This window comes from Mus musculus, chromosome 3, assembly GCF_000001635.26.
Source record: "Mus musculus strain C57BL/6J chromosome 3, GRCm38.p6 C57BL/6J".
NCBI lineage: Eukaryota > Metazoa > Chordata > Mammalia > Rodentia > Muridae > Mus > Mus musculus.
The window spans coordinates 136,868,198-136,889,549 of NC_000069.6; the positions used below are offsets into that span (position 1 = coordinate 136,868,198).

Below are 21,352 nucleotides of genomic sequence, written 5' to 3' on the forward strand. Positions count from 1 at the left end.
AAAAACAGATAGTGGTTGAGAAGAAAAGTTTTTAATGAAAATAATCTGAATTTAAGCCCTAATTATTCATTTTTGGCAGTGACCATGTCAAACTACATAACATGTGTACAGTGTCTCCTCATGAAAACACAGTATGGTGGGGGGTTTTTTGTTTGTTTGGTTGGGTTTTGTTGTTTTGTTTTGTTTTTGAGGATTCCCAACAGTTATAGAAGTAATATAGACCACCATCCTCCCAGTGGATTTGTGAATTAGGAGACCCGAATGCTAGGGCAAGGTCTTCCACCAACTTCGGCATCTTCAGCAAAGGACTTGGCTTCTCCACCTCAGTTTCCTGCTCTGCAAATTTTATTATGTAATTCAAACACATGAGCTAATATTACCTTGAAATATATTTTGTCTTTCAGTTTGTGGGGACATCCATGGACAATTCTTTGACTTGATGAAGCTCTTTGAAGTGGGAGGATCTCCTGCCAACACTCGCTACCTCTTCTTAGGGGACTATGTTGACAGAGGGTACTTCAGTATCGAAGTAAGTACACATGGTTTTCTCTTACATGGCCATGGTTCACCGATAACTCGATAAGAAAGAGACATAAATGCCTTGCAGAAACCCAGAACCTAAAACAACCAATTTTATTATATTTATTGAGATAAATACTTCTCATTTCACTGTGTGCTTTTTATGCAGAAGAATGCCAAAGAAATGGTAAGATTTTGTCTATTGTGTATCTTAGGTTTTTTTTTTTTTTTTTTTTTTTTTTTTGAAAATTGGCAAAAAAAAAAGTGACTGCTGCTACTATTGAAAGTTGATAGCATAGGGGAGCTTGAGTTTGCATATCCATGGCTAATAGTTGTGAGACTGTAAGTCACTTTCAGTAATGGATTCAGAGCACTTGTATATCTGTGTGAGGACATTGGCAGCTGCTGTATCAGGGCACCTGTCACCTAACTGGGTAATTTGTCAGTAATTAATCAAAACAAAAAAGATGACCATTGAGCAGAGGCTTGTCTCCAGCCAAAGAAAAGCAAGGCCCTCTTGTGCTCATGGTGGATCTTTCTGGTGCCTAATATAATGTCTCAGGGAGAGCCCAGCACTTATAGAGTAGGAAAACATGATTTCCATAAGAGGAAAATTTGAAGTTAGAATATATAGATACCAGTTGATATGTCCTCTTAGGAAAAACAAACAAACAAAAAGCAAATAACACCAAAAATTAAATGAACTATTCTTATGCAATAAGTCAAAGTTACTGACTCCACACCATTTACCCACAATCATCATTAAAGTGATATGCTAAAATATTTTAATATTACATCTACTAAAAAGGTATTTAATGTTAATGCACTGTGTCAACATCAAACATACCAATTGAAGAGTTGGGCTATTTTGTTACCTGTGACTGAAACTCTGTCTGCCTCTCTCTCTCTCCCTCCCTCTCTCTCTCTCTCTCTGTCTCTCTCTCTCTGTCTCTGTCTCTCTCTCTGTCTCTCTCTCTCTGTGTATGTATGTATACTCATATACATGTATAAAGCTTTTGTAAATAGACATTAACAAATTTTAGTATTTTTTACAAGCAAGTACACATGCACTGTTATTCAGACTACAAATATAAAATATCTCCTTGCTCTCTAGAACTCTAACTATAGACAAGGAAATATGACTATGAAAATCTAAATATTTTCATAGTCCAAAAGACTGGGGTGGGTGGCTCTCCTGGGTTTTGTTTTGTTTTGTTTTGTTTTTCATTTCTCACTCTGATTTTTCTCTCTTTAGTGCTGGGGACCAAGGCAGGACCTCACATACACTAGGGAAGCCTTATAACACTTGGACACACCACCAGTGCTGTTCAATTTTCCATCAAAAATTAAAGGTTCTGTATCTGTAGCCCCAAGCCATTTGAGATACTACAGATGTCTGCTAATTAGAGTCTGCTTAGAGTTTTATTTTTAAAAAGCTTAAAAAGAGAAATTACCGACTTGCTTCTTGGTTTTTTTTTAAAGATCTATAGTCATTCTAGATATTTGAAGTAACAAAGTTACAATATTTTGTCTCTTATGTTCATTTTGAAATTTAAAATTTATACAAGGAATAAGATACCCAATTAAATGCTGTGCTGTGTTGAATGTAGGTCTCACAGAATATTACAGAATTCTGAGATGTAGTTGTCAAAACTCCATCTTCAAAAATGGCTCAGTTAAACTGAGAGCACAGGCCTGCGGACTTGCTGCCTATACACAGAAAGGAAGAAATGTTTCATCTTTTAATATGATCCATTTTGATCTGATTGTGACCAGTGAGTATCTTTGCAGTAGCTGTGATATGATCAGTGTATTAAAAGAGAGCAAGCATGTTTACCCGTGGTTCTCAACCTGTGGGTTGCGATCCCTTTGGGGGCCGAGGGACCATTTCATAAGGGCCACCTAAGATCATCTGCACATCAGATATTTACATTACAATTCATAACAGTAACAGAATTACCCCAATACCCTATGTTAAGAGGTCACAGCATTAGGAAGGTTGAGAGCCACTAGTGTATGTGATATACTCTAACTAAGAATATTCCAGGGTCTGTGTTGTGGAGTAATTGTGGCCACATTCATTCCTGTCAGTTTTGGAAGGGTTCTTTAAGCAACTTCCTTTCATAGCATGTTGACAAAGGGGATTAGGATTCCATGGCTGAAGTCTTTTCTCTGTCCCAAACCCAGGTCACCGTATACCTGAAGAAATAAACATGTACCACAACCTACAGCCCTCTATGTTTACACATGTGCTCACATGGATACACATGCTCTCGTCTTTTGAGAGTTAATCAGCAGATATAAAATATTCTCTTTGAGTTATGAGATTGTTGGCTTAGGATATCACTGGGAGCTCTGCTCTTTTCTGAAAGGAGATAGAGGAGTGGTTTTGAGGGAAAAGAAGAGAGGGGCTGCAAGTGGTGGTGGTGGTGGTGGGGACTGAGAAGAGTAAAGAGAGAGGAAACTGTGGTCTGGATGTATAAAAATAAGAAAACGAGAGAGAGAGAGAGAGAGAGAGAACAAGCTAGCACATAATTTTCCAGTGTGTGTTACCCTATCAGGTGTCAAGGCATTTTGGATTCATGTCCATAGCCCGGAGTTACACTGCAGGTATTCTTCTAAGGTTATCCTCTCAATGAAGAGGGATGCCTGCGTTTACTTCATAACAAATCATCTTTGAAGGGCAGATTCTAATGGTCTAATGGTTACTAACTCCAGTTGCAGGCTCACAGACTGCTCATGTCTGCACTCCCCCTCCTTACCCCCAACAACTCAACTTCTGCTCCTTTGCCATTAGAAAGAATTCCCTACAAGCCCCCAAACCAGCCAGCATGTGAAAAGCAATGAAAGATGTAATTTTGTTCCCAGCCATAATTTGTCTTACAACAAACCTTTCTCTTTCTGATGATTGCATTACCCTACCTAGTCTCTTTGATCAAGCATATGTGCATATTTAGGTCCGCAGCTGGGCGTGCTTCTTTACAGACCCTCGGCAAAGTCCAGAATCTGCAAACAGAGTCACTCACAGCTGTTTCCTTGAGCTTGCTTCATTAGACTCTTTGCAAGCATCCTGCAATGCACTGCCTTGAGTTTGCAGGGAGCTGGCCTCTCCTACTCTGCCTGCATCCAGACCTCAATCAGCCTGGGCCTCCGGCACACTGAAGTGTGAAAAGTTGTTGTGTTTATTAGCTGTGAACTCATGGACCAGAATGAACCACAGCAAGCCAGGCAGCATTCCATGGTGCTGCCTGAAAATAACAAGCACGCCGTAGAACACATGACAGAGGTGACAAACAGGGCCGCTGGTCTCGGTAGCCAGCAGCCTTGACAGGGCACTGGTATTGGACTGCCACTTCATGGCGTGCTTGTCAGACCAGACAAATGATGTCTTAGAGAAGTTACGTTCCATAGTTCAGGAGTTTGGCTCCCTTCCAAGCTCATGTGGTAGCTACCCTGCACTTAGCCATCCAGGACAGAAAAGCATCAGTTTGAATTATGAAGGTTTGAGGCACGGCGAGTTACCAGTTCATGGAGCAAATCAGCATCCAGCTAAAACAGTATTCTCCTTTTGACTTTCTTGCTTCTCCTTCTGTTTTGCAATCCTTAAGCACTGGATTGCAGCTTTGCAAGAAGACTGCTCATCTAAAAGCCTAAATTACTGAGTAAATTATTACCCTGTTATTACGAGTGAACCAAGGGAAGAGGATAATATCCTTAGTGCTGTGTGATTATGGACGAGTCATAAAATAGCGAAAGCTGCGTCTGCAATGGAAATCGACACAGATCTTCATATGAGTAACTAACAGGAAGTTGTCAATACTTGTTTAGTTAACAGTAGCAATGACAACTTGGTACAGCTCATTTGCATCTTAGCCTGCAGAAAGGTCTGTCTCACACGGTGCTCCCTCGGCCTTCACAGACTCAGACACTGCGAAGTTGACTCACATTGGTCACCCAATAAAATAGACGTAAATAGTCCTTATCTGGGTGACATTGATTTCTCTTGCTGCATTTGGTTGTGATGATGTTTACAAGTCTGTGCTAGAAAAGGAATCTGAGGTCATAGTTTTGCTAACGATCTTCATTCACCTCAGAATGTTGGAACTTTGTATGACTTCTAAAACGGTTGTGAGCATGTCCACACCGTGCTTGGCAGCCCTGTCCCTCCAGATGTTGCGGGTAAAAGCTGGCAGGACTCCTCTTTCCTGTCCACCCATGCCCTTTCCTTTAATGTGCCAGTTCTTCCATGCTGGCTGTGTTTGTGGTCTTATTTAGTGTTGGGAAGATATTTTATGCTTGACACAGGAGGAAAGGAAATGATATGTGAAAAAAAAATGACTCCCATTTTAGAATACTTTGAGCCAAAAATTTGGAAATTTTAGTAATTTTCCTTCCTTCTTCTTTCCCCTTCCCCCCTCCTTGTTTTATCTTTCTCTCTTTTTTCGTTTCTTTTTCTTCCTCTTTCCCTTCTTTTTTTTCACCTTTTATTCTGCAGAGATGGAGTTCATATATCCCAAATATCTCATTTTACAGCTATAAAGGAGTTGTATATTACAACATTTTAAATGTGTACATATGAACACTAAGAACATTTTGCAGAGAACATTTCTGGATATCTTTTAGGTTCAATTATGAAAGAATTATAGTAATTAAGACTAGAAGTACATAGTTTAAAAGCTGCAGGCCAATATCAGAATACATTCTTTAACAGCTATCAAAAAGAAAATGTGGGTCTGAAGATAGGATTCCTCTAGTCTGGTAATTAATTGATTGTGCTTACAAAATGCAGTTTGGATTTTAGATGGAGAGATGGTTGCTTTATTTTAAAATAAAATGTTCTGGGGGGAAAATGAATCTAAAGATGTCAGAATTTTGGTTAAATTTTTCAGAAACTTATTGACCAGGAAGGAACATGAGATGATGTCATAGATTATAGGTGCATGTAACAGTTTTCAAATGTCCATGTATGTACATTTAGAGAGTTTTATGAGATGTGCATCTAGTGTCATGTAAGTTATACTCAAACATTTAAAAATATCGGTATTGGGTAAATGTTATGCTTTCTCACCTGAATTGTAACGGAAAAAAATTCCTATTCCACCAAAGATAGGATTTTCAGTAGTGCCTGTGTTCTAGAATCTAGAGGCCAAAATCAGACTTCTAATCTACACAGCTCACTGGGGAGAGGAACAATAAAGTGATTCCAGGACCCCCCCCCCGTCAGTCTTCAGGGTATTGGCAGGAGTTTCAGGTTTAAATAGAGAGAAGCCTGGTGGAGGAGCAGGTGGTAGACAGCAGTAAGCAGTTCCCAGGTTAAGCGAGGTCTAGTTGACCATTCTCTCAGATGTGGCTCTGCGAGGTGTTTCTATTGCTTGTTCTGCAAGTCTGTCTCTCTCTTGCTTATGAGAACAACTGGGTTCCCGTACAGAGATGGCCTCTGCTTGATGGTGAGCTCATCAAAAGCCTGGTGTTCCTAGGAGCGAGGATAACTACAGGGTTAGGGTAATGGCTGACAGTGGGATGCCTCACTTACTGCCACCTTTGTATCTTCATCCATCAAGGCATAGGCTGGGTAGTACTGCTCTTACACAGACAGGGGGGGTTAACATGCCTATGTGCAGAGTGGAACAGGATTCTGACCTAAGGATTTAAGACAAAACCACGAGTGCAAACTGCAAATAGGGATGCCAGGTTTCTGTCCTGATTATAGTGAACGGATAAGGCCCACTGAGCCTCTTGCTTCTAGCATAGGCTGTTTCTAGGATGATCCTGTTAGCGTAATATTTAAAGGGTCTTTATAATATAACCAAAGTAGACATTTTAGCTTAAGCCCCAACTCGCAAGTTTGTCTGTGTACTTACATATCACCTACATCAAGGGACAATCGAGGGTCAAACTTTTGAATTGGTAACAATTGCCTCATTGGCATTCATGCCACTTAGCAAATCCCTTCTCTGAAACGTGAGGCAAATTTGAATAATCCAACTACCCTTTATTTAAACCAGTAAGTGTAGTTCTAAAATAGGACGCATAGCAAGGACTCATTAGGCTGCCTTGCTCATCACTGAGATGGCAGGGAGCTGGGCATGCACGGAGGATCCTGCTGCTTAAAGGACCACACACGAAGGACATTTGGTCAGCTCTTCAGATATGCTTATATGTTAATCTCATGTACCTTAGCAATGACTGTAATTAGAAAATTAATCAAAGCAGTGTGCACAGGCACACACACACACACACACACACACACTCATATATAAGCTAATGCCAAGGTATTGTTTGTTTCAATCACTATTTCATATTTGAAGATGACATGTTGTTGGAAAATTACTATAATCTACACTTGTCTCCTTAATAAGTATTTTCTCACCCCCCGGGCTGTATGTTTAAGCATTATTATTTCAACACTTTGATAATTAGTTCTGTGATTATCACTGACACTTACAGGTAAATATTCTTCACAGATAGCCAGCAGATCTGTTTGATAAATCTTTCTCTTTAGGGTTACTCACTGGATGTTAGGAGACTGCTGAGTGAAGTGTAAATTTCATATGTGACTTAATAATGAGAGTCTGATCTGTCCCATTTTTCTGTGTTGTCCCTGCCATGGCTTCACCTTGGGAACACAAACTTTGCAAAGAGGAGACCACACTTGTTTTTTTTTAAAGAACCATTTCCTGCTCTGTGTGGATTCTTAACGAATGCCACTTGTAGATAATATTGGTATTAATATTTGATTGTTCCCTTACACTTCATCTTCTAAAAAGATTGTGTCAGTGAAGATTTATCCCAGACCTGGTCCATGTGTAGCTAGCCGTCATGGTCAATGTCCACGTCACTCATTTGGGAGTTTTAGGGTACACGGAGTGTGTTCCCTGTTTATTAGGAGTGAATATGCTGAGGCGCCCTGTCCTTCAATTTACTCATATATTTATATAAAACAAAAATTAGGGATCTTCTCTGTATTTCAAAGGCAGGGAAATAAAGGACAAGAGCCAGCAACATGTCGCAGTGAGTAAAGGCACTTAGAGCCATGCCTGACAGCCTGAGTCCAGCTAACCTGCATGCTGAAAGCAGAGCGCTAACTCTGGTGTGTTATCCAGTGATGTGCGCGCGCATGCACACCCATGCGTGCACACACACACACACACACAAGTAAATAAGTATCTCTGTTTAAAGACTAAGATGGATCAGAGGCCAAGAAGACAGCGAGTTAGTGAAAGTGACACCTTAGGTTCTTTTCTGTTTCCTTCAAAGTATCCTCCTAGGCTGAGGATGGCAACCATGATGACACGTTGGTTTCATGTTAACTGATGGAATGCACAAGCATTGTGGAAGATGCTGATTTTATGTTTATGTTTCTTTTCCCTAGTGTGTGCTGTATTTGTGGGCCTTGAAAATTCTTTACCCCAAAACACTGTTTTTACTTCGCGGAAACCATGAATGTAGGCACCTCACAGAGTATTTCACGTTTAAACAAGAATGTAAGTATGTTGAGAAGTTTCCCTTTAATGTCATAGAGGCTAAGTTGTCATGGTAACTGATACATTAAAAACATCATTGTGTCATTCTCTGTGTAAAGGTCAGAAGATTTAGGTGACATTATTTCATGTCATCTTTCTAAAAAATGGCAAGTTTAAAAGAGTACATAATTTATTTTAAAATGTATTTCTATACTTCTTGGAGAATAAGATACAATGTATTTTGACCATATTTAGTCTTCTCTCCTCCTTCTAACCCCTGCAAGGTTCGCTCCCATCTCTCCCAATTGCATTGTTTATCTACTGCTAAGTGTGGGGCCATTCAGTAGAACATAGTCAACTTCCCATGGCCTACACTCCTAGAGAAAACTAATTTATCCCTCCTGTGGAGGCCATCCGCTCTCCACAGTGTCTCAGTTCCCATAGGAACTCAGTGTAGAGCTCGTGAACCAATTCCTCTTCTTTGCCAGAAGAGGGGCAGAAAATTCTAAGAGGCAGAAGTTGCAGTTCAGAAGAAAACTGTGCCTTCTTAACGTGACCAGAGCCCTGTACCCAGGAACTCACAGTGGCTGTGCTAATCCACAAAGGGCTTGCACCAGATCAAGCCAGAATGTCATTTTTAATTATAAGTGTTTTATCAAGTGACACGTTAATCTGAGCTGAAGTTTCATGTATGCCATAAAACAAAACTAGTGTTTGGAATAGTGATTCTGCACTTTAATCTTACTCCAGTCAAGAAGTTGGGCCCCAGTTGAACCTTTGTTTTGGAGCCCCATCGATGTCAGCTGACTTCTAGGATGTTAGACAAAATGTAGACTGATGCCTTCCTGTAGACATAGGAACTCAGAGGAGGGAATACTTTAAGCTTTATTTTCCTTTCCTCTGTTTTCCCCATTGCTTACTGAAACTTTAATTCTTTTTCTCTCCGTAATTTGGTTTTATGTTCAGTGAAGCATAAAGACTTTCCTAAAAACATGAGCTGTGAGTCAGTATGGAGAAAGCAGAACGCTACGAGGCAGAAGGAGCTTCAGAATGTTTTGTGGCAGCTGCATTTTTACAAAATCTTATGGGAATGCCAACCAGCCTTACGGCCCTTTCGGTTACTCGTGTATATGTGTGTTGGGGGGGGGTGGGTGGGGGGGGGGATGTGCGTGCATACGCACTACAAAATATATAAAAAGGTTTGCATTTATTAGACAAAAGATTATAAAAATTAATCAATATGGATAAATGACAAAAATAAAAACATTGTATATTACGGTTAATCCACGAGTCTTAGAAATCCTATTTATTGATTCTGTTTTAGAGTGTCACATTGTCACATTCACATTATCCTTGCAAGAAAAATCTTAAAAAGAAACAAGGCAGTGTCAATGAGATGGCCCTAGTCATAAAGGCAGGAGAGTAAATTCTTGCTTTTTACATTTCAAAGGTAAAATAAAGTATTCAGAACGCGTTTATGACGCCTGTATGGATGCCTTCGACTGCCTTCCCCTGGCTGCGCTAATGAACCAGCAGTTCCTGTGTGTACACGGTGGTTTGTCTCCAGAGATTAACACTCTAGATGACATCAGAAAAGTAAGCTCTGTTATTGTCCATGTCTACCCATTCCCTGTCCTTCTGCAATCACTAGAAGATATTAACTGCCTTGCCTCTGTAGCCGCTTGCATACTCTAAAGTTAACATAACTGACTACACTCCCGTCTCCAAGATTTGTATCCAATATTTAGCTTAGGGACTGGGTTTGGCGCATCACCTTGTAACATGTCACTAAAGGTAGCTATATTGGATCTCTAAAGCATGGAGACAAGTTTGTTTTCTTTTTGTCAGATAGTCCGTTTCATATTCATGATATATTAGAAGAAGTTGCTTGGCCCTTGGAGGACAATTGCACACCTTGATTTTTGCAATGTGCTTATTGTGGTGGTTTTTGTTGTTCTTACAACATAAAATATTAAAGTGAGTGTCCAGCAATAGCAAAGTTAATATTGTTTTGACTGTATTGGATAAATGGGTGAAAGAGCGGTAGACATTTTTAGAAGCATCCCTTTACATGGTGTTGACTGTCAGTCTTGTTTCCCAGCATAAGGATAACTTGGGTCGAATCAGGAAGTTCACCCATTTCATAAACCAATGCACAAATACACAGCAGTGCTGCATAATGGACATTATATTTTACGTCTTTATGTTTATAATCCTGATAATTGCAGCAATGGTAAAAAAGATGTGAGAGAGCATCAAACATTCTCATTGTATTTTTGATACCTAGATCCCCTAAAGACAGCACAATAAACACATTTTCTTCTGTCATGTGCACCTATTCCTGTGGTTACCTTAACACATGACATTTGTGTGTAGATAAAATGCATAGAACATGCTGCATTGTAATTTGAGCATAAGTTTCACTGTACAGCTTTCAGGCTAAGAAGCTGGAGCTAAATTCTTCCTGCACGAATTACTGATGTATAAAAACTGACACAGACTCCTCCCCCTTCCTTTAGAGACCTAAGAAAATGGCTTATACTTTCTCAAGCTCAGAAGGAAATATGGAAGTGATTCCGACCTCCTTGTACTATTCTTGCCAGTGATTTTAGAAAGAATAAGTTGCTTGAATTATTCTAAATTGCTGTGTTTCTACTATTAAAATGGAGAGTTGGCTGAGTTTGGCTAGAAAGATGCTTTCTAGCTGGTATTTGTTTGAGTCTGGCATGTTATAAGTAAACTCCAGCTTCAACCAAGTGGTTCAGTAACCTTTATATCAGTGAGTATACAATATCAGGCTCACATAAAAGCTTACTTAAGATTCCTCATGTACAGAACTCAAATTCTCAGTACATTATAAAGTGTCCTATGATATCATCTAAATAATTGATACTTTAGTTTTCTTGAGCTTAAGTGCTCACAAATTTGCTGCCTCACAAATTTGTATTTTGAACAGCATTTACAAGTTAATTATGTAAGCTGTTTTTAATTAATATTAATTTAGTAAGTAGGATTTTCTGCTGTGTGTAGTAAAGAAATCAAACAATCACCTTATAACCTAGTAACATTATAGCGGATTACGACAAGGAAAATGGAAAATAGAGCAATACAGGCAGCCGAAGTTGTTCTATTAACAAATGGTGGGCACCACACACACATGTGGGTTGTACTTGCAGTCATGGCTTTAAAGGAAAGATACAAAGTGTATCCAGCATCCTTCTAACAGGGAGAAGTGATGAAAAGCCACTCATTAACTTTTTATTGTTTCTGAGGGAGGGAGGTAAAAATGGAAAAGATATAGCTATTGAACTATTTTGTTAAAGGGCAGAGAAGGAGAGAGAGAGAGAGAGAGAGAGAGAGAGAGAGAGAGAGAGAGAGAGAGAGAGAGAGAGAGAGAGAAACTTTATTTTACTTAAAGATTTTTTTATTTTATGTATGTGAGTACACTGTCACTGTCTTCAGTCACATCAGAAGAGGGCATCCAATCCCATTACAGATGTTTGTAAGCCACCATGTGGTTGCTGGGAATTGAACTCCGGTCCTCTGGAAGAGCAGTCAGTGCTCTTAACTGTTGAGCCATCTCTCCAGCCCTGAGACCTGAACTTGAAAACAAATAATAATTTCCATGTCTTACTATTTCTCTAATAATTTTTATCAGTAGAACTCACAACACTGAGGCAATAATCTTAGCAAATCATGAATATATTCCTATATATCATAAGTATCTATTATAATGAAATTAGTGTTGGCCTTGATCTCAGGAAGCTAAATACTTAAGTCCTTCCTTGTGCACTGTCATTTAGGTGCAACTGACATTAAGGGACAACTCTTCCTCTCATGAATAGATAATATATTCTTTCCTTCTTTCTTTCTTTCTTATTGGAAAGTAATCCTATGATTTGTTGTTGTTGTTGTTGTTGTTGTTGTTGTTGTTGTTTACAAATCAAACAAGGGGCTAAAGAGCTATCCATGATAGAGGACTGGCGGTCGAATCCCATCAGCCATATCAGCACACATTCACCTGTCACTCCAGCTCCAGAGGCTGTGTGAGAGTCTTTTCCGGCCTTTGTAGGCATCTGCAGTCACATGCTCAAACAATGCACAGATACATATAAAACACGATCCCTTTTTTATTTTTTAATTTTATTTTATGTACAGTGATATTTTGTCTGCATCTATGCTTTATAAGGATATCAGATCCCTGGAGCCCAAGTTATAGACAGCTGTGAACTGTCATATGTGGGTCCTAGAAATTGAACCTGGGTCCTCTGGAAGAACAGCCAGTACTCTTTATCTGCTGAGCCATCTCTCCAGCCCCAATACCATTAATTTGTAAAATAAATCCTTAAAAAATTAAACAAAAGCTCATTAAGTAAACCTCAGATTCTTCTCTGTGTTAATGTCCTCTTGTGTGCAAAACACCATTATCCTTCCTTCTCTTGTGTGGCACAGACAGCGGTGGTTTTTGGTCAGTGTTTAAAGTGTAGTAGGAAGCTAATGACAAAGCAGTTTATAACTGGAAATCAGATTTAATATGAAGGCCCACGGGAAGCTGGTAAGTCATAGAAGTGTGACCATAGAAGTGGCTGGATAAATCCTGAACTACTTTACTGTCATACTCTTTTTTTGTGTGTGCCAAGACCAACTACAAAATCACAAGTCTTTCAGCTAGCATCAGAGGTAGCTTCTAAGGAATGTGCACCAGTATGGTGCAAAGCAAGAGGCTCCTCTTAAAGGAAAAACCACCTGTTCTCAGAATCATTCTGTCAGATAACAATAAAATCAAAGCCACAGTGAATGCTCATCTCGGTTTTAAATGATGGTTCTCTGCAGGTGACTGGCAGAGTCTCAAAACCAAGTTTCTCCTTCAAAAACAAGGCAGGGATAGTTTTAACCAGTGATAGCGACTGTGTCATTAGGATGGGAAAAATAAGGAAATGACTTAAAGAAAATGGTCAAAATGAAAACAAGAAAGTGTAAGGATTAAAGAGCTGAGAGAAGCAGACAGGGAGACTAGGGGAGATACTAAGTGGGTTCCTCATGTAAGAGAAGAAGGAAAAGCCAGAGAAATGAGAGGAGCCAGGAGAGGTGAGGACTTGGAAGATGGGGTTAAATGACATTTCTCCCCGTCTAAGATGGTCATCACTCAGAGCTTCTGTGTGTTCTGATTTCTAAGTGTCCAAAGATGAGTATTTTGTTCTCTGTCTTCTATTTTTCTTAGTTAGACCGATTCAAAGAACCACCTGCTTATGGGCCCATGTGTGACATCCTATGGTCAGACCCCCTGGAGGACTTTGGAAATGAGAAGACTCAGGAACATTTCACTCACAACACAGTCAGAGGCTGTTCGTACTTCTACAGGTGAGGACCCCGCATGCTGGAGCGTCTACCTAACAGTCTGGGAGGTTAAGATGTGGTTGCCTATTAAATAGATGTGCTGTATGGACGCCTGCGTGTAAATGCACACGTTGTAATTTCTGAGAATAAGGAAGGATTGAAAGAGCTGGATCTTGGGGATGGGATGGCTGCAGTTCGTTAAATGTACTAAAAGTTGACTCTATTGCACGAACTGTGGGGAAGTTTCATTACTAAGCAAGCCTTTTTTTCATCCATAAATGTACTTATGTTCTCCCAGTTCTTGGAACTTACAGCAGAAAGCTAACTTCTCCTTGCTTGACTAAATCACACTCAGTTCTTTCTTACATAGTGTCAAGGCTTTGGGGCTCCCTGGATGGTTGGGAACCATCAGTTATAGAGCCCCAAGTAACCCCTCAGATGCGTGTTTTGCACTTTGATAAGCCGCAATGAAAATGTCTTAATGGTGTATTTTACATTTGCAAATGGGACTTGAATTTTTAATCACTTAATAAAAGGACCCAGGGCATATTTGGGGTTCTGTGTGTCTGGTCTACTTTGCTGATGAGACACCTCCCTTTTAGCTGCCACATCTGATAATCCTAAATTAATCTGGCCCCTTTGCATGAGATTCAATGGTGGGGATGTTGCTAGAAGGAAATCGATAATGAAAATAATTGGAAATTTTAAATTCTAGATCACATGCTGAGTTTTGTTTTATTCTCTCTTTCAACTTCAAAAGTAACCCTGATTTCATTCCATGGAGATAATGGTCATTTCCACTGAGCAGTGTGAGCCAAAAACTCTGTAAAACAAGGCCATTTGCACACCTCTGATGTGTCCACTAAGCTGGCAACATCCTCTGTGCCATTGGCTATTCTATAGTGGACATTTCATTTTACACATTAAATTTTATTATGGATGCTAAGTTTCTCTTTTCATTTGTGGGTATGATTGGAGAATTAGTGAACATGACTTCATACTTTCTGTAAGCCATCCTGCTGAGAGTGCCTTTTGTTTAACATGTCAATAGTGAAGCTTATTCTGAATTGAAGTGTAAAGTTACAGATTATCTTGTGTTTTGGAAGCTGAGATGCCAAATCCTATGAGTGTAGAGGGGAAAAATGCTCCTATAATTCTGAAAAGCTCAAAGCTTCTTTTTGATAATTATTTGAATTAAGTATAACTTTTTGTGAAGATGTCTGTCCTTGTAGTAAAAAAGTTGTTTGAAGTAGATTAAAGCCAAGGGTTAGATCTTTCAAATCTGGTGCTAAATCCCCAAATTATGTAGGTCTCTAGGTTACCTGTTGTGTTTCACTAAAATAGCACCATACAAAATCCAAACAGGGTTTTAATGTTGCATCATGTTGTATTTATCCACAGTACAGCCCTTTGTTCTCAATCTTCTGGGTCAGCCATTCAGGAAAATCTTACTCTGAATGAAATCCCTGAGTAAGCTTACAGACTTGCATAATATTTTTGTTTTGTGTCCTAGTCACTTTTTCAATGGCTATGCTAAGACAGCATGACCAAAGCCACTTATAGGAAAAAAAAAAAAAGAAAGAAAGAAAGAAACCATTATGATAGAGAGCATGTGCAGACTTGGCACTGGGGAAGAAACTGAGAGTTTACAGTTTTGACAACAATCATGAGGCAGAGAGAGCTAACTGGAAATAGTGTGGACTTTTGAAACCTCAAAGCCCACCCCTAGTGACACGCCTTCTTCAACAAAGCCACACCTCCTAATTCTTACCAAACAGTTCCATCAACAGGGGACCAAATATTCAAAGATATGAGCCTATGGAAGCCATTCTTATTCAAACTAACACATTCAGTGAACATAGACAAAGGCATAAAATATTATTTAACATATATTCTCATATCACATCACACATTCTCATACTTTTACTCTCCTGATCATATGAGGTTCTTCACAGATGTTGGTCTTTAGTCTTGACAAATATGATACTGTGTGGCTGAATGTCTGAGTCCACAGCTTGTAACACTGATGGCTGGCAGAAGTTTCTGGTTTAATAGTCTGTCAAAGGGAAGGAAGAACATCTCATTTGCACAGAGGTCTTTGATACTTTTGTCTTTAAAATCTTGAAAGGATTGGAGATGTTCATTTAAGTTAATGTTTTAAAGTTCTTCTTGACAAATACAAGTGAGTAGAAAATTAATGCAGGAACTTAGTAGCCATTTCCTGTTATAGCTATTGGCAATAATTTTGGTATATAAATTTATTTTGCATGTCTCCATATAGTCTGGATATTTAATTTGATATACCATCATATCCACTATTTTATCTGGGCTATGGTTTAAATAACACATAGTCGTGTGTGTGTGTGTGTGTGTGTGTGTGTGTGTGTGTGTGTGTGTGTACAGGGCTGGAGAGATTGCTCAGCAAGTAAAAGTGTATACTTCTCTTTCAGAGGATCTGAGTTCAGATCCCAGCACTCACATCTGGTAGCTCAAAATCTATGTAAACCTAGCAGCAGTGAACTCTTAACATTCCTGGCCTTGGATATCTGCATCCATGTATACACACACACACACACACATACACACACACACAAAATTAAGAAAGAAAGAAATCTAAAAGCTTTCAAAGCATCTGGATGATTTCTTTCTAGGATTTTAAAATTATGTTCTTAAAAATGCCATACATGTGTCTGAGGCATTTTGTTTTCTTTCTCACATCAACCTCTTTTATCTTCTTCCTACTGTCATCCCATACACCTGTCCCTTTCCCAGATTCATGGCTGGTGACATTGTTAGATGACTCATTTGGTTTAATCAGTATCATACTCGTGACCCCTGAATTGGAACAAAGTAATTGACTGAAACAAAAAATAAATCCTTAAAACTTGCTCTCCCCCATCCCAGGATTCCCATCAACTTTATAATCACAGACCATAGCTTTCACCTCAAATGCCTAAACTGTTTACCCAGGTAACTGAGATATGAGATGTAGCCCAGTGTTAGAGTGGGGATTAGTAAGGACCGTGACATATGGAAGAGAAAATCTTCATAGAAAACTCTTGGTAGGATTCGGGTCTTTTGTTACCTGTTCACATGTGCATCTAATGAATCATGGCAGCACTGTATTCTGGATTTTCTGCTTTTCAGTGTCTGAGTTAGTTAGGACATTCCAGCATTGGTCTGAGAATCTAGTCTTGAGATATACTGATGTGAATATTGGTGTGCCCATGGCTGTACCTACAGCTTACAGTAGAGCCCCCAGCTCTCCATTTCTCTCGGGCATCTCTGGTTCCCCCCCCCCCCCAGTCTACCGTGTTCTCCTTTAAAGTTAGGCTCTGCTCTTCTGCCTTTCTTTTTTTCTAGGTCTCCTTCCTAAATATCCCTCCAATCTGAAATCACAGTGATCTATTTCATTATCTGCTGAAGTTGAACATTAATTTAAGCCTTTTTTTTCTTGTTTTTATATCCAATAGAAATAGATATGAGGATTCCAAAGGACATGCATAAAACTGTTCATTGCATCAGTAATAATACCCAAGAAACAGGGACAATCCAAACACCTACTTCGTAGAATAATAAACTCTACTGTATCTCAATGTACAGATAAATGTAGAAATACCAACTTTGCAGTTAGATGTATAATCAGTCTGTGTGTGTATACAGTAACTATTATAACTCACATATGCATTAACTGTGGCAACTGAAATGTATCTAAACAAAGCCACATGTGCCAACGTGACAATATGGATAAATGATACAAATATGATAATGAGCAAAAGACCATCAACAGTCATATAATGAAATGAACTCAGCCTACAAGAGAACTCATCTATAACATTGAAACCCAAGGAGACAGTCACTCTCATAAGAGTGACATCTGTGAGGAAGTTTTGGGTCTGTAAGAACTATTGACAAAGGTGCCTTATCTGTGAGGGGACAGTGTCAATAAAATGCTAGTCCTTGTGTTAGGAATGTAGTTCGGTGGTGGAGCACTTGACTGGCATACAATCAGGACCCAGGGTTGATCCCCAGCAATACAAAATAAGAGTTTGTTTAAATAATACCTGCTTGCAGGAGAGGACTGGGTTTTGCAGAAATCGCAGAAAGAGTTGAAGCCTCAGTATCTAAGATCTAAATTCCTTAGAGGACCCTGGGGCAAAGGAGGGGTACAAAAAGTCCTAGGAAAAGAAGGCTGACTGGAGCCCCAGGGTGCCCCATGGCTGAGTACCTATTACTAGACCCAAGCAGCAGAGGAGTGGAGCATCTGGACAAGTTGGAAAGGTTAAGAACAGGACGGGGAGGTGGGGAGGGGGAGAAGAAGGTGGTAGTGGTGTCTTCCTGTCCATACCATGTCAGGGCTGCTCTGCTGCACTGAAGCAACCAGGAGGACCAGCACCATCTACATCCCCTACCTCTGCCTAGCACGCTTAACTGCCCTTGTTGAGTCTCAGTGGCTGCACATGAACTCCAGAAAATTATCAGTCACTCAGAAGAGAAAGTGGAGAAAGCAGTGGGTTCCCTCTGCTGGAATGTCCTGTTGCTAAAGGGCGGATCTATAATCCTACTTCCTATAACAATATGCTATATAGTATCAGGAAGGTCTGAGGTCTAGGCTGTAAAGGCAGCAATGTTGTAGGCATAGGGGAGAGGTACACTTACCTGGAACGGTCTTATGGGGTTGTTTTCCACATTGTAGAAGAACTGGTCGTGTCAAGAGGAAAAGCAGACAGGGAAAGTATCTGCCACGGCTTATGCATGCAAACACATTATAGTGATACCTGCAGGCAAAACCTAGATTAAAAAGCCTATGGTATTTAATTCAGCATTCAACGTCTAAAGTATATTTGATCTGTTAGAGAAATATAAATAAGGAGACAAGCAGATTGAAGCCAACTTTACTGCAGTCGCTCACGTGCTCTCTCTGGCCTTCGTTGTTCACACACAATCTGTAAGCACCCTCTGTACAGAGTCCTAACCCTCTCCTGTCTACTGATCCACATCTATCATGAAATCTTATGCAAGATCATGTTCTCAGTGTTCCTTCATGACTGACAGAATCATGCCTTACCCTGTAATGTCTATATAATGTCTAATGTCTATATAGCCTAAGGGATATTTTATTTTTGCTGAATTTTATTGCTCTGTAGATTTTTTAAATCTTTTAAAAATCATATTGAATGCTTCTACCCAATTCTATCAAAGCCTTCCTGATAGAAGTAATGCATTACACTTACCATATCACTCTACTCAGCCTGGCCTGCCTTCTAGCAAAGGAACACAAACCATCCCCTTGTCTTATGTTTCCATCCCCCTGTGGAATCCATGAATCCAGGGCTCTGATACAAAGTATGCACATGCATGGGTGTGCAGATGAACCGAAACTCTTTACAGTTGGTAAAAGAACCATTTTTGCCAAAGAACTAAATCCTATTTACAATCTGTATTAGTTACATTCCCCTGCTGTGACAAAAGGCAGGACAAAGCAATCTGAGGAGGGAAGAAGGGTGCAGCCCCCCCATGGTGCAGAGGTCAGGGTGGCTGCTGGAAGGAAAGAGAGAGAGAAAGAGAGAGAGAGGGAGGAATGCTGGTGCTCAGGTCTTTCTCCATTTTATTCATGCCAGGGCCATCACCCAAGGAGTGTGCTACCACATATGCTAGATCTGCCCACTTTGATGAGCCCCTTGTTGAAATAGCCCACAGGGATATGCCCAGAGGTTTGTCTGCTAGGTGTATGTAGTACCTGTCAAGTTGACCGTCACTGCTAACCATCACACAGTTGATAGCTCTACCTATATACACTATCTTAGAAGTATTTGTTTGCCTGTTGACTGGAGAATTTGTGCAAATATATAGCATAGAAACTATACTTGTCTCATATTCTAAATTGTTTCTCAAAAGTCGATTTTTAAAATTTATGAATATATCCATGTGCATATTTGAGGTGCTTGTAAATATTTGTAGTTTATTTATAAAATATTTGTTTTCTGACCTTAATTTCAATCGCCAAAAGTTTAATGGTTTTAAATTTATTTCAAGACATCTTAGAGCAAAGGCATAGCAGTTTTAAACAGCGTTTTCCACTGGTCACGTTTATAATCTGGGTTTCAGTTTTAATGAAGTTTTGATATTGCAGGTTTCTTCTTTAATTTTAATTTATTTTTTACTCTGGGTACATGAGGATGGGTGTGTGTGAAAGCGAGTGTGCACACCAAGGCACACATGTGAAAGTCAGAGGACACTTTTCCTTCCTTTCTGCATGTGTGAGCCTCATCTGACTCAGAGAAGAACCTGTCCTCAGAAGCAGGGAGCCGGTTTCCGGAGTGCTCTGTGGCTGTGTTGGATCCCAGCAACATCTGGATGTCTGTGTGATGAACGGTGACTCCTGGAGGCTTCCTAACCACCTCTCCTCTTTTCTCTCTATGTCTGGCAGTTACCCAGCTGTGTGTGACTTCCTGCAGCACAATAATTTGTTGTCCATACTCCGCGCCCACGAAGCCCAGGATGCAGGGTGAGCAATGCCGAGGGACTGTCAATGATAACCATTTTGTCAGGTGTTCTTCCGTTAGTTAGCTTAGGCGGTGCAGACTCCCTGTGTCCAGGCATATACCCAGAAGGAACTACTTTTAAAATGCACTTCTAGCAAGACAGATATGGTGGATTGGCAGGAAGAGCATGACTGCTGCTATCTGCTTTTACATTTACGTTTATGAACGTTAAGTTCATACCATACATTAAGTTTATGAATCACTTTAATGTCACTGCATCTTTAGAGTGAAAAAGCCTGTTTCAATTTGTTTTCTTAAGTACTTGCTTTCTTAAAGCTACCTCCCCTTACTTCCAGTTTTGCTGTTACTATAATGTCTCAGTTCACAATGTGAATGAGCGTCACAAATATTTAAAAAACATAACAAGTTGTTGAAGTTTTATAGGGGTGACTTGCAGACATTTACTAAACAAAAGAAAACAAAATACTATATTCTATCAAATAATTAATTCTCCAGAATTCAGTTTGTATTTGGTAAACTCTTAAAGCTTAGTTTTAAGAATCTGGAAAACTAAGAAATGTCAAGTGTTTACCTTGTCACGTGTTAGTTTTGAACCTGAGTGAGAGAAAGAAGAAGGGAGAGTCATCTTAGCAATTGAGGTCTGATATCCTTTCCCGTCAGGCTTCAGGGAGAAGACTTTGATTGCCTTTAAGGAAATAAAATAAACTCACCCCTTTGAATTTTGAATTTTCTGAAATGTAAAAGCACTCCTTTTTAAAATCTGCATGCTGAAGTGGGATGTTGTGCCCTCCGACCGTGGCCCATAAGGTACATGTCCCTGAAACCTGACAAACTCAGGTTCTTGTGAGCGGTGACTTAGCAGGTAGGAGCTGGCCTGGCATTGTACAGTCAGTGTGTTGTCGCTGATCATTGAAGTAACCTGTTTGTTCATGCACATTTTCAGGGTTGGTCACACTTTTCAGGGTTGCAGTGGGCCGTGTTATTTTGGGTGTCTTTTCTATCATGCTAGACATTGAGAACAGACATTTATTAACTGTTTTACATACAGGAGATAGTTTGCTTACATAGAGGTGGTTGACTTGATCAGCTGATGTCGATTAATATCAAATATGTTTAAATATGTTTGTTTAAAATGACCTTTTTTTTTAAATGAGGAAATTGAGAACATATCATGTAGTTTTGTTTTTTTTTTGTTTGCTTGTTTGTTTGTTTCTTTTGGTGAAGAGTAGGAATACCTGTGTCTTGACCCACTACTTTAAAGAATCTCATTGCTCGCTTATAGCGTCTGTGATCTGTACTGTCACGTTGCTTTTGAATAGTTTCCTTTTTCCTTTGGGAAGGGAAAAGCCTGTTTTACTCGCTTCCACTATGACAATCCCTGCCTCAGCCCCAATAAAAGCATAATTCCATAAACAATGTGAAATAGCTTTAAAAGGTTTTTAATAGGGTGTTTCTTTTGGGAAAAGTCAATGTGTATTGCCAGAAAGAAAGAAAAAAATCAAAATCTGCTTAAGTTTAAGCCTTTAA

The 21,352-nt window shown here is 39.6% G+C and overlaps 1 protein-coding gene across 7 annotated transcripts in view; it reads left to right on the forward strand.

Annotated features, from left to right (window-relative positions):
* Positions 1–21,352, forward strand: part of Ppp3ca (protein phosphatase 3, catalytic subunit, alpha isoform) — a 268,014-nt gene that overhangs the window by 198,484 nt on the left and 48,178 nt on the right. For all 7 annotated transcript variants that reach the window (XM_030252463.1, XM_030252464.1, XM_030252462.1 and 4 more), the window contains 5 exons: positions 405–529; positions 7,892–8,003; positions 9,433–9,578; positions 13,204–13,343; positions 19,750–19,827. In XM_030252463.1, the coding sequence (XP_030108323.1) occupies positions 405–529; positions 7,892–8,003; positions 9,433–9,578; positions 13,204–13,343; positions 19,750–19,827 (601 nt within the window). The remainder of the gene's footprint in view (positions 1–404; positions 530–7,891; positions 8,004–9,432; positions 9,579–13,203; positions 13,344–19,749; positions 19,828–21,352) is intronic.